The following is a 13,424-nucleotide window of genomic DNA, read 5'->3' on the forward strand; positions in this document are numbered from 1 at the left end:
ATGCCCCACGTGTCCCTCGCCGCGCCCCGTCCGCCCGCCCCTGCCCTGAGAACGCTGTTCCAAGATGGCGGCGCCCAGCGGAGGGAGCAGCGGCGGCGGCGAGATCCTGTGGGCCGTGCTGCTCCTTGCCGCCGTGGCGCTGAGGCCGGCGGAGGCGGTGTCCGAGCCCACGACGGTGGCGTTTGACGTGCGACCCGGCGGCGTCGTGCACTCCTTCTCCCAGAACGTGGGCCCAGGGGTACGTGCCACCGCCGTCCCGGGCATCGGAAGCGAGGGATGGTGCTGGTCGGTGGTCCAGGGAGGCTGAAGAAGGGGCGAGGCCTGAGGAGGGGGTGCGGCACTGTGGGGGTGGGGTCGTGGCTGCACTGGTAGCAGGCGGGGCGTCCTGGGGGCTGGCGAAGTTGAGGGGGCGTGGTCAGGAGCCTCAGCGCCCGTCTCACCTGTCACCTGCCGGGCAGCCCGAGAGGTGGGGCGAGGCCAGTGAGGAGAACGACGGAGGCTGACGGGTAGTTCCCCAGCTCTGTCCCCAGCTTGTCAGCAAAGTCCTTTCCTCTCCCAACTTCCCTCTCACCACCTATCACAGTAGCGTCAGTAGCTGCTGTTTGTCGAGTACTTACTTCCTTATAGCCAGATACGGCGCCAAGTTGTTTGTATGTCAGACTCGTTTTACAGATGAGGAAATACAGGCTCTGAAAGGTTTTCCCTTGTTCAGGGTCCCCAGTTGTCACTGCTTCCAAAGCCCATGTTCCTAGAGGGTAGAGGGGTGGGTGTTGGCGGGGTGTGACCTCCCCTTTCCTGTTCTTTGTGTCCCAGAAGCCACGTGGGTTGTCTGTCCTGACCCAGGAGCTCCACAGGAGGGAGACAGGCAGGGACGTAGAGGCCTTGCAGGCTGGGCTGCAGAGTCACCAGCCAGAGGGATTGTATTGAGTCTAGATGTCCCAAGACCCTGTACCTTTAGCAGTAAGGATTACCTTCTACCAAGCCTCTTTTCTCTCCATTCTCTAGGACAAGTATACTTGTAAGTTCACGTACGCTTCTCAAGGAGGAACCAATGAGGTGAGTCGTTCAGAATTCCACTTAGCTTACTATGACGGTATTCATTGTCATACAGAGACATTCTCCAGGAGACAGTGGAGTTGGTTCATGCATGCATCAAGGTATTCAACTATTCCCGCTTAACCAATAAAAGGGAAAGTGCTCACCTTAAAAAGTGACCACAGATTCCACCACCGTTATTCCACAGAGGGGGCAAGTGTCTGGACAAAAGGAAGGACGTGAGCTATAAATCTACCATTCCCAAGAGCCTCTGCTCAGGGTGTTGTATTTGGTTTCTGTGCTGTTTAACAAATTACCACAAACCTAGTGGCTTAAAACAACACCCATTTATTGTCTCCCAGTTCTGTAGGTGAGAAGTCTGGGTCAGCTCAGCTGGGTGTTTCATAAAATCGAGATCAAGGTGTCACTGGGCTGGGCTCTTAGCTAGAGGCTCTGGGAAAGAGTCCTCTTGTAAGCAATTTCAGGTGGTTGGCAGAATTCAATTCTTTGTGGTTGAAGAACCGAGGTCCTGGTGGCTCACGCCTGCTCTGGGAGGCCGAGGTGGGCGGATTGCTCGAGGTCAGGAGTTCGAAACCAGCCTGAGCAAGAGTGAGACCCCCGTCTCTACTATAAATACAAAGAAATTAATTGGCCAACTAATATATATAGAAAAAACTAGCCGAGCATAGTGGCACATGCCTGTAGTCCCAGCTACTCGGGAGGCTGAGGCAGCAGGATTGCTTAAGCCCAGGAGTTTGAGGTTGCTGTGAGCTAGGCTGACGCCACGGCACTCACTCTAGCCTGGACAACAAAGTGAGACTCTGTCTCAAAAAAAAAAAGAGCCGAGGTCCCTGTTTCCTTGCTGGCTGTTTTCTCTAGCTGGTGACCGAAAAGCAACAAAGATTTGAAGTGTGAGAACACATGCAGTGTTGGCTGGCTTTGAGGGGACCATGTGGCCAGGAGTGCAGCAGGCCTGTAGGAGCTGAGGGCGGCCCCTGGCTGGCAGCAAGGAAGTGAGCAGTTCAGTCCTACAACCTGGAGGAAATGAATTCTGCCACAATCACACGAGCTCCAGATGAGAACCCAGCCAACACCTGGATTCCAACCTGTGAATGCTGGGTAAAAGACCCAGCCGCGCCGTGCTGGACCTACAGAACTGGGAGCTCTTAAATGGGGATTATTTTTTAGCTACTAAATAGGTGGCAATTTGTTATGGAGTGTAGTGGGTTGAAGGGTAGCCCCCAAAAGATATATCCACATTCTAATTCCTGGAACCTGTGCATGTGACCATATTTAGAAAAAGCATCTTTGCAGATGTAATTTAGTTAAGGATCTTGAGATGAAGATATCATCCTGGATTATCTAGGTGGACCTTACATGCAGTGACAAGTGTCCTTATAAGAGACTCGCAAAGGACATTTTATAAGACAGAAGCAGAGAAAAAACAAGGAGAGGCCGGACGTGGTGGCTTACATCTGTAATCTCGGCACTCTAGGAGGCCAAGTCGGGCAGAGCACTTGAGGCTGGGAGTTTGAGACCAGCCTGGGCAACACAGCAAGACCCCTTCTCTACAAAAGGTTAAAAAATTAGCTGGATTTGGTGGCTTGTGCCTGTAGTCCCAGCTACTCAGAAGGCTGAGGTGGGAGAATCACTTGAGCCCAGGAGTTGGAGGCTGCAGTGAGCTATGATGAGGCTACTGCACTCCAGCCTGGGTGACAGAGGAAGACCCTGTCTCAAAAAAAAAAAAAAAAATTACAAAAAAAGGAAACACAGGGAGAAAGCCATGCCAAGATGGAGGCGGAGCTTGGAGAGATGCAGCTACAGCCAAGGGACACCTGTGGCCACCAGAAGCTGGAAGAAGCAAGAACAGAAGCTCTTCTGGTGCCTTCAGAGGGATCATGGTCCTGCTGACACATTGATTTTGGACTTCCATCCTCCGGAACCAGGAGAGCATGAATTTCTGTTGTTAGCCACCAAATCTGTGGTATAAAGTCCCAATGAATACACCGCATCGGCAGAAAACAGATGCAGCTGGGACTACACCGTGACAAATGAGTGCTCTGTGAATGAAATACTTTTGTTAAATTCTAGCTAGGTACTACTGCTTGGCTTTTGTTTGGAAGAAGAGCAGCAAGTGTTTGAGAAGAAGCACAAGACAGAGCTTCTCCTTGGAATTATTAGAAAGAACAAAAGGAAAAGGACGAACTGTTGCTGTGAAATCAGAAAAAACACCTTTCGTTTACCTAAAAGGGCTGTCCTCCTCAACACCCAGACGGTGGTAAATGCTCCAGCTGCAGAACATCCCATGGCACCGAGTCCCATAGCGGTGTAGTCTAGAGACGGGCTGCGTGGGAGCCCCGACACCGCCAGCAACGTTCTCAGAGCGGTGCAGGCTGGTTCTGAGGCCGGGTCGTCTCCTGGGCACTGCGGACTGGGGCTGGGGCGGGCCGTCCTGGGCCTGCAGGCGCTGAGCAGCGTCCCTGCCCCCACGCTCTCCATGCCCAGAGCGCCCTTTCCCCCAAGTTGTGACAACCAAAAATGTTCCCAGACATTGCCAGCTGCCCCCTCAGGGACGCCAGTCCAAAACCACAGGGCTCCAGTGCCGGGAACTCCACTTTTTAAAAAAATTTCAGGTATACTTTGTAGATGAAAGTCACAGTCCATTTGGGCCACTGTAACAGATGACCGTAGGTGGCTGGGTGGCTCAAACAACAAACATCTTTTCCTTGAAATTCTGGAGGCAGGGATGAGGGTGGCAGCAGGGTCTGGTTCTGGTGAGGGCTCCCTTCCTGGTTGTGGACGGCCGCCTTCTCGCTGCGACCTCACACGGCAGAAAGAGGGCAGTAGAGCTCTCTGGGGTCCCTTTCCTAAGGGCAGTAATCCCAGCACGAGTGCCCTACCCCCCCACCCCATGACCTCATCACCTCCCCAAGGTCCCACCTCCTAAGCCCATGAGACTGGGATTAGGTTTCAACAGGAGTTTCAGGGGGACAGAAACATCGAGCCCATTGCAATTCCCAAGTTCAATATTTTAATAAAATGCAGCAAACCCTCAGCAGCCTCCCTCCCAGCAGCGCCAGGGGTCATAGCTCTGCTGTGGAACGTCACCCCCCTTCTGTGACCATCTGCCTGGCCCCCGGGCAGTGGGCATATTGCCATTGTCCACTTTTCCATAAATACCTCCAGGCCTCACAGCTCTCCAAACCTTCCTCCCCCTTGTGGGACAGTGCCCCCAGTGGTGGAACATTCTCCCTGATGACAGTCCCCCAGGAGCGCCCTCTGCCACGCCTCAGCCCCAAACTGCATCTTAGTTTCTGTGGATAACAGATGTTTCGGACAGTAAAATCACAGTGGCACCACTGACATGGGCTTCGTGGGAGCCGCAGGCCGCGCAGAGCCGAGCACACCTTTCATCCTCACCCCAACCCCGAGGCCGACGCCGCGCCGCTCCTCTCCCCACTTCACTCGTGAGGACTTGGGGCCCGGAAGCTGAGTGAGGCCCCGGCTCCCATAGCTAGGAAGTGTTAGAATGCCCCCAGGGGCAGATGCCTACTGCCAGGCATATGTATTTGTCACCAACAACTAATAAAAATCATATCAGGACCGGGCGCGGTGGCTCACGCCTGTAATCCCAGCACTGTGGGAGGCCGAGGCGGGCAGATTGCTCGGGGTCAGGAGTTCGAAACCAGCCTGAGCGAGAGTAAGACCCCGTCTCTACTATAAATACAAAGAAATTAATTGGCCAACTAATATATATAGAAAAAAAAATTTAGCCGGGCATGGTGGCGCATGCCTGTGGTCCCAGCTACTCGGGAGGCTGAGGCAGGAGGATCGCTAGAGCCCAGGAGTTTGAGGTTGCTGTGAGCTAGGCTGACGCCATGGCACTCACTCTATCTAGCCTGGTCTCATAAAAAAAAAAAAAAAAAAAGACCAGCATGAGCAAGAGTGAGACCTTGTCTCTATAAAAAATAGAAAATTAGCATGGTGGCACACACCTATGGTTTAAGGTTGCTGTGAGGTAGGCTGACTCCTTGACATTCTAGCCTGGGCAACAGAGTGAAATTCTGTCTCAAAAACAAAACAAAACAAAAAAAACCTCTGGTTTTTAGGCAGGGCATGGTGGCTCACGCCTGTAATCCTAGCACTCTGGGAGCCCGAGGTGGGAGGATCGCTCGAGGTCAAGAGTTTGAGACCAGCCTGAGTGAGACCTCATCTTTACTAAAAAGTAGAAAAAAATTAGCTGGACAACTAAAAATCTATATAGAAAAAATTAGCCAGGCATGGTGGCGCATGCCTGTAGTCCCAGCTACTCGGGAGGCTGAGGCAGGAGGATTGCTTGAGCTCAGGAGTTTGAGGTTGCTGTGAGCTAGGCTGACGCCACAGCACTCCAGCCTGGGCAACAGAGCGAGACTCTGTCTCAAAAAAAAAAAAAAAAAAAAAAAAACATTCTGGCTTTTAATTTGTTTGCATTCATAATTTTTTCAAAAATGTTTAAATATTGGACCTGTGTTCCGGAACCCGTTGAGAGCAGTGGGAAAGCTTCGCAGATATAGCTCACTGGATAAAGCTGTTTGTGGTGCTCAGAGGCCCCGGAGCCATGGCCCGGTGTTTCTCAATTAAAAAAAAAATATGTTGAGTTGGCAGGTATCCCCTGTAGCTGTCCCTTGTCCTTGTCATTGGAGTATAATTGGTGACCACATTTGTGCTTCCAGGCAAAATGCAACTAAGTGACCATTTACTCCCATTATAATTAACATAAAGATGGCCTTGTTTCTGTTAATGAAAAAGCTCCCAAGTTAAACCGGGAATCCCAGCAATCAGAGTCCATTATTACTCTTGGGAGAGGCCTGTAAACTCATTTTATTAGCACAACCTAAAAATTGCCAGGGGCAGCCCAGAACACTACAGTGGGTTTTCCATTTCCATGTGGCCAGGTTTTCGGAGGCCTGTGAAAATCAAGATATAGTGTGCTTTGGAACTGTTTTAAAATTTTAATTTTTTTTTTTTTTTTTTTTTTTTTTTGAGACAGTCTCACTTTCTTGCCTGGGCTAGAGTGCCATGGCGTCAGCCTAGCTCACAGCAACCTCAAACTCCTGGGCTCAAGTAATCCTCCTGCCTCAGCCTCCTAAGTAGCTGGGACTACTTGGGAGTAGGCATGCACCACTGTGTCCAGCTAATTTTTTCTATATATTTTTAGTTGGCCGGTTAATTTCTTTCTATTTATTTTAGTAGAGACGGGGTCTCACTCTTCCTCAGGCTGGTTTCGAACTCCTGACCTTGAGCCATCCTCCCGCCTCGGCCTCCCAAAGTGTTAGGATTACAGGTGTGAGCCACCTCGCCCAGACTAAAATTTTAATTTTTAAAAATTTAATCTTAAACCTCACATTGTTCAAAAAAAAAATGTTTAAGTATTAAAACATTTGTAGCACTCTCCATGTAACTATGATTATTAAAATCTTGTGTTTTGGGCCAGGCGCAGTGGCTCATACCTGTAATCCTAGCACTTTGGGAGGCCAAGGTGGGAGGATCACTTAAGGCCGGGAGTTTGAGACCAGCCTGGGCAACACAGCGAGACCTCTGTCTCTAAAAAACATACAAAACTAGCTTTGCGCAGTGGCAGTATCGTAGCCAATGAGGTTTATCCGAGGCGCGATTATTGCTAATTGAAAACTTTTCCCAATACCCCGCCATGACGACTTGAAATATAGTCGGCATTGGCAATTTTAGACAGTCTCTACGGAGACTGAACAAAAAAAAAAAAAAAAAAAAAAAAACATACAAAACTTAGATGTGGTGGCACGTGCCTCTAATCCCAGCTGCTAGGGAGGCTGAGGCAGGAGGATCGCTTGAGCCCAGGAGTTTGAGGCTGCAGTGAGCTGTGATGATGCCACTGCACTCCAGCCTGGGTGACATTGAGATCTTGTCTCTTAAAAAAAAAGAAAAATCTTGGTCTTGTTCAAGGACTTTTTGTTCATAGAAGCAAGCGTGAATATGTTGTCTTTTTATTCTTTTATTAATAGGGTTTAATTTTTAGAGTAGTTGTAGGTTCAGGCAAAATTCTGCAGGAAGTACAGGATTCCCACATACCTGCCAACCCCCGACACACACACCACAGGTAGCATTCCCGTTGTCAGCTCTGCGTGGGGCATTGGGGACGATCAGTGAACCTGCACGGACGTGTCGTCCTCACCCAGAGTCCATAGTCGACATCCAGGTTCACTCCTCGTGTGGTATCATTCTGTGTGCTTGGACAAAAGTGCGGTGACATGTCTCCACCATCATAGCGTCATTCAGAGCAGTGCCCCTGCCCTGCCCTAGACCTCCCCGTGCCCGCCTGTCCCTCCCTCCCCCTGCCCCCACCCGGCAGCCACTGATCTCTTACTGTCCCCATAGTTTTGCCTTTTCCCGAGTGTCCTGTATTGGCATCATACGCCGTGTGGCCTTTCCAGACTGGTCCCTTCTCTTGGCGACATGCCTTCGAGGCTCCTCCCCGTCTTCGCGTGGCCCGGCGGCTCTTTTCTCTTTAGTGCAAGAGGAGCATCCTGCTGCCTCGATGTCCCCCCACTGATTTGCCCACTCCCCTCCCGAAACACCTGGGTGCTCCAGCTCTTGGCGTTGTGAATAAAGCTGCTATGAATATCCGTGCACGGGTTTTCAGCTCCTTTGGGGTTAACACGTAGGAGCCCAGTGCCTGGGTCAAAGGATAAAAGCATATTTTGTTTGTTTTGTTTTCCCTTCTTTGTTTATTTAAGCGAGATAACTCACAGTTCTGCTCGGTTTTGTTATTTTATGCAACATTGTATCCTGAGGATTTTTCTGTACCCTCCCTGAAGTGCTTCCTCTCCCTGTGGAAGTCTGGAAAAACTGTATCCATCAGCCGAACAGTGTACATTGTACCCAGGAAGGGACTTCTCAGCCCCGCCACCTTCCCGCTCCTTCCCGCCCCTCCGGGTCTCCAGTGTCTGTTATTCCTTCCGTTAAGCTTTCTGTTTTGGGATTATTACAGAGTCACGTTCAGTTGTCAAGAATCACGCAGAGAGGTCCCAAGCACCCTTGACCCAGGTTCCCCAGGGGTGACACCCAGGAGTGACAGTGACGCTAGTCACTGTCACAGCAGGACATCGATGTGGACATGGGGCCAACCTTCCCTCCTCCTTGGGTTCATGCATTTTCCATTTGGCTGTACCTGTCACAGCCCCGCTGATGACACGGGACAGCCCCAGTGTCCCCCGACCTCCCTCCCCAGCAGGGGGCCTTTGCCCCTCTGACCTCAGAGAGAAGGGCCTCGCTGTAGTTCAGGGTTTTTCTTGTTTTTTGTTTTTTTGTGTGTGGTTTTTTTCTCTAAAAAAGAGTCTCACTCTGTTGCCAGGGCTAGAGTGCCGTGGCATCAGCCTAGCTCACAGCAACCTCAATCTCCTGGGCTCAAGCGATCCTCCTGCCTCAGCCTCCTGAGTAGCTGGGACTACAGGCATGCGCCACCATGCCCGGCTAATTTTTTTGTATTTTTTAGTTGTCCAGCTAATTTCTATTTTTTTAGTAGAGATGGGGTCTTGCTCTTGCTCAGGCTGGTCTCGAACTCTTGACCTCAAGCGATCCTCCCCCTCGGCCTCCCAGAGTATTGGGATTACAGGCGTGAGCCACCGCGCCCCTCCTTGTAGTTCAGTTTTTGATCATTTTCAATACACGAAACTGGACATCTTTTCATGTACTGAAGAGCCGTTCGGCTCTCCTGTGCTTGGGAGCCAGGCGGTGGTTCCGGGAGAGGCTCCACATTCGATGGCAAGGACGTGGGACTGACCGGCAAGTCCCCCAGCACAGACGGACACCAAACCGCGGGCCACAGAGAGGGCAGGGCAGGGGGGTTGGTGGCGGTCCCCGAGCCAGGGCACAGCAGAGGCGCGGCCAGCTCTGCGGGACGGGAGGCAAAGCCAGAACTCTCCCAGAGCGCCGCGTGTCCTGGGCTGACCCGCGTGTCCTGGGCTGACCCGCGCTTGTCTTCTCTCCCCAGCAGTGGCAGATGAGCCTGGGGACCAGCGAGGACCACCAGCACTTCACCTGCACCATCTGGAGGTGAGCACGGGCCTGGAGGGACAGCGGCTGCTGTGGTGTCGCCCACTCCAGGCGGGGAAAGAGAGGAAGAGGACAGCCAGCCAGCCAGGGACAGGTCCCCGCACCCCTGGAGGGGACACAGGGCAGCACACAGACTCGGGAAGTGCAGGCAGGAGGGGCCTCCACACTGCGCCTGGGACAGGGCAGGTGTGTCCCCAAGGAGGCACATTGACAGAGAGGCTGGGGCCCGGGAGCGTGTGCCGGGCGGGCCCAGCACCAGCGCAAGGGCCCGGAGGGCCCTGAGGGGGGCACAAAGTCACCAGAAGGCTTTGGGGCAACTTTTTTAATCGAGATAAAATTCTCATAAAACATAGCTTGTTGAAGTGCACGGTTCATTGGTGTTTGGCACACTCACAGGGTGGTGCTGCCACCTCTCTAGTTCCAGGACTTTCTCAACATCCTGAAAGGAAGCCCGGCCCCCATTAGCCATCACTGTCCGTCTCCCCACCCCTCGCACCCGTGCATCCTCGTCCTGTCCCTGTGGCTCTGCCTGTCCCAGACGTTGCATAGAAACGGACCCACGCACCGTGCGAGGTCCCCAGCGTCCTCCCCGCCCCAGGAACTGGATCACTCAGTTCCTGCTTTCCCTCAGGCGCCTCTTCCACTAGAACATTCTCTCTGAAGGATGAGCCAGATGGCTTGCAACCTTGTGTGGGTCACACAGCCCTGGGAATCAGACAGCAAGTGTGCCCCCCAGCCCCACCGTCCCTGAAATGCCCAAACACACGGCCCGGCCCGCGGCATCCACACACAAGCTCGGCCCCTCCGAAGTCCCTCCACGTGTGGCCTGTGTGGCGCGGCCTCGTGCGAGGCGGACCCAGCCACCCGGGTCCTGCCCCCCGTCCTCCTCGGTCAGGTTCCTGCCCAGCTCCAGTCGTCTCCTCCTTGTCCCCGTGCGCGAGCACAGCCCGCCGAGTGTGCGGTGCGTCCGCCGGGCAGAGGGCCGGGGAGCTCCAGCAGTCCGGCCCTTCTCTCCGTCCTCGGTCCTCGTCCTCGCAGCTGGAACGCGCGGCCGGGGCTGCTTGTTCCTGGGGCCTTTATCTTGTGCCCGACGGCGCAGGCGCTTGGGAGGGACCTCGACAAACGTCCAGGGCGCGGTCCTGGCGCCTGGTTGACTCGGGTGCAGGGAACACAGCAGAGACGATGAGAGAGCAGCGAGTGGCGGCGTTTAATTAAAGGACGGGGCGTGATGTCACGCTGCGTGTGGGCGTGGTCGCAGTCTCCTGCTGGCTGCCTCGCAAACAGCAGGAGTTGCCGAGTGGTGGGGGTTCCGACCTTCGACCCCCGCCACGTCACAGGCGGGCAAGGCCCCAGGGGCCACTGGCAGCTGCGTTGAGGGGACCCTGTTGGTGCCGCGTCCCAGCCCAGAGAGAGCCAGGGCAGGGGTCCGAGCCCGGCCACCCCTGTCACGGGGAAGCCCGCGGTCCGAGCTCCCGTCTGCAGAGCACAGCCTGGCGCGGGGCGAGGGTGGCACCGGGGGCGCAGACACAGGCCAGGATTGGGGTGGGCCCTGCCTGTGCCCGAACCCTCTTACCTGCCCTCCTGGGGGCTCCCCAAGGACACGTTCAGCCCCGGAGACCTGCTGACCCCTGGGCCCTCCACCGGCCAGGCCTGGAGCAGCCACTGGGGCTTAGAGAATGATCTGGAGGCTCCCTGATGCTCCCAGCCGGGGCGCCCACAGAAATGGCCGCTTCCCTCCCCCTGCATCCCCACCGCCCATCTCAGTCCCCCGCTGGCACCTTCCAGCACCTTCCACCACTCCAGTGCCTTAAATGCCACGTTTGCACCTCCTGGGGACCTGGGCAGAGCTCTTTCCCCACTGCCTAGTTAACTCCTGTACTGCTCAGCCTCGGGGCTGGGGGCCTCCGCTGGCCACTCGTTGCCCTGCCCCACTGCGACCTGCGACCCGGCAGCAGGCAGGGAGGGGCTCAGCTCACGGCCACGGGAGAGAGGCCCATCTGCAGTAGCCAGCGGGAGGGTGTTCCAGCAGGGAGGAAGGAGGGCGTCATGCTGAGGCCCCGAGAGACCCCGCGCATCCCTCCCAGAGCGGGCGGTGCTGGGGAGCGGCTCCACGCAGACGGGCAGCCCAGCCCCGGGCTGACCCGGCTGCCCTTGCTTTGCAGGCCGCAGGGCAAGTCCTACCTGTACTTCACCCAGTTCAAGGCGGAGGTGCGGGGCGCCGAGATCGAGTACGCCATGGCCTACGTGAGTAGCGCTGCTGGGGGCTGTCGAGCTGGCGCGGCTGCCCCATGTCCTGCCTGAGACGGCACCTGCCGACCACGGGGCCGGGAGGAGAGAGGGTGCCGGACCCTTCAGAGGGAGGTTTTGTGACTTGGAGGATCGTGGAGTGTCACCGCAGAGGCCTCCCCGGCCTGCAGGCGCCGAGGGAGGGTGTGTCTGGTGTCCCGAGGGGGACCAAGCTGACCCCGAGTGACCCAGCGGGTGGAGCAGGAGATGGACACCCTGGCCTTCCTCTCCTGACACCCCGGCCCCCCTGCCTGTCTCCCGCCAAAGCCACCAGGAACCAGGAGGTGAGGGCACCAGGAGGTGCTCGGCCCCTGGGACGTGGGCAGGGACAGCGGGGGCCAGAGCCAACCCGCAGGGGCAGGCGGGGCGGCTCGCTGGTGGGGAACAGGACCCGGCGCCCCTCGGCCAGACAGACCTCTGCACTCCTGGCACAGGCAGGAGCAGCCTCCACCGTGGGGGGCCCAGCCGAGCACACTGCAGACACCCCACTTCTACACTGGGGTCAGAAACACTGTGGAAACGCAACCAGAGAAGCAGGGCCGGGAGGAGAGGCGTGTTAGGAGACTGATAGCGGGACCGGGCTCACGCCACGGGGAGGGGCCAGGCAGGTGTGGCACCTACAGCCCCGGCCCAGGAACTGTTGATAGGCTACGTCTTCCTCAGGGGAGCCTCGCTCTGCCCAGAGGCCCCGAGCTGATTGAATCCGGATGTCCCAGGTCTCCCAGAATAGTGTCCTCCTTTCCTTGAGTCCCCTGGCCATGGGCTTTAACCACATCCACAAAATACCTTCAGAGCCACCCCTGCTGGCGTTCGCTTGGAGGATCAGGGACTCTGGCGTCGCTGAGTTGACACATCAAACTGGCTGTCCCAGCCCAGCTCTGAGACTCCTGCTGGTAGTCCCTGAGCTTTGGGAGGCTGGGGCAGGAGGATGGTTTGAGGCCAGGAGTTTGAGACCAGCATGAATAACATAGTGCGAGCTGGTCTCTACAAAAATTATAAAAATCAGGCCGGGCGCAGTGGCTCACGCCTGTAATCCTAGCACTCTGGGAGGCCAGGGTGGGAGGATCGCTCAATGTCAGGAGTTCAAAACCAGCCTGAGCAGAGCAAGACCCCATCTCTATTAAAATAGAAAGAAATTAATTGGCCAACTAAAAATATGTAGAGAAAAAATTAGCCGGGCATGGTGGCACGTGCCTGTAGTCCCAGCTACTCGGGAGGCTGAGGCAGGAGGATCGCTTGAGCCCAGGAATTGAAGGTTGCTGTGAGCTAGGCTGACGCCACGACACTCACTCTAGCCTGGGCAACAAAGTAAGACTCTGTCTCAAAAAAAAAAAAAGAAAAAAATGTAAAAGTCAGCCTCGTGGTAGTGCGCACCTGTAGTCCCAGCTATTTGGGAGGCTGGGGCGGGAGGATCACTTGAGCCGAGGAGTTGGAGGCTGCGGTGAGCTGTGATGACGCCACTGCACTCCAGCCTGGGCGACAGAGCGAGACCCTGTCTCAAAGAAACAACACAGGAAAACCACTATTCTATTGGCTGATTTGAAAAAGAAAAAGACAATTCTGATGGGTTTTTTTCTTTTCACCATTTAGATAAGAGGCCCGCCTTCCTGATTTTTTTAACTGACCTTTAAGAGGCTGCAGCGCTTATATTATTTCCATAAATTATTAACTGAAAGGAGAAAAGTCGGGTCAGGTCTGTCCTCCCGGGATCTGCAGTGGGGGCCTGAGGTTCGAAGGCAGCTGATGGGTTCTGGGCTACAGGCGCCAGCCCGCTGCTACCGCTGCTCTTCACGGGCTTAGAAACGCGTCTTTAGTAAAAGCACGTGGCGTCAGTCTCTGCTGCTCTGGGAAGCAGACTGAGTCCTCTTCTCAACCATGCGATGGCGCTAGGTGAAGCTCCCACCTGTTCCCTTTCAGTCTAAAGCCGCCTTTGAACGAGAAAGCGACGTCCCCCTGAAAAACGAGGAGTTCGAAGTCACCAAAACAGCAGGTATGGAAACCTGGGCTGTGGGCACAGAGCAGAGAAAGCGGCC

The 13,424-nt window shown here is 55.1% G+C and overlaps 1 protein-coding gene and 1 non-coding gene across 2 annotated transcripts in view; both read left to right on the plus strand.

Annotated features, from left to right (window-relative positions):
- The window catches only part of MYDGF (myeloid derived growth factor), a 15,073-nt gene continuing 1,649 nt past the window's right edge, over nucleotides 1-13,424 (plus strand). The window contains exons 1-5 of the mRNA XM_012769242.3: nucleotides 1-238; nucleotides 1,006-1,056; nucleotides 9,044-9,105; nucleotides 11,268-11,349; nucleotides 13,309-13,381. Of these exons, the coding sequence (XP_012624696.1) occupies nucleotides 65-238; nucleotides 1,006-1,056; nucleotides 9,044-9,105; nucleotides 11,268-11,349; nucleotides 13,309-13,381 (442 nt within the window). The 5' untranslated portion in view covers nucleotides 1-64. The remainder of the gene's footprint in view (nucleotides 239-1,005; nucleotides 1,057-9,043; nucleotides 9,106-11,267; nucleotides 11,350-13,308; nucleotides 13,382-13,424) is intronic.
- LOC142864947 (U4 spliceosomal RNA) lies at nucleotides 6,638-6,778 on the plus strand. The gene has a single exon (XR_012915241.1). It is a non-coding gene; the product is annotated as a U4 spliceosomal RNA (small nuclear RNA).

Source organism: Microcebus murinus, chromosome 27 (assembly GCF_040939455.1).
Source record: "Microcebus murinus isolate Inina chromosome 27, M.murinus_Inina_mat1.0, whole genome shotgun sequence".
Classification (NCBI taxonomy): Eukaryota; Metazoa; Chordata; class Mammalia; order Primates; family Cheirogaleidae; genus Microcebus; species Microcebus murinus.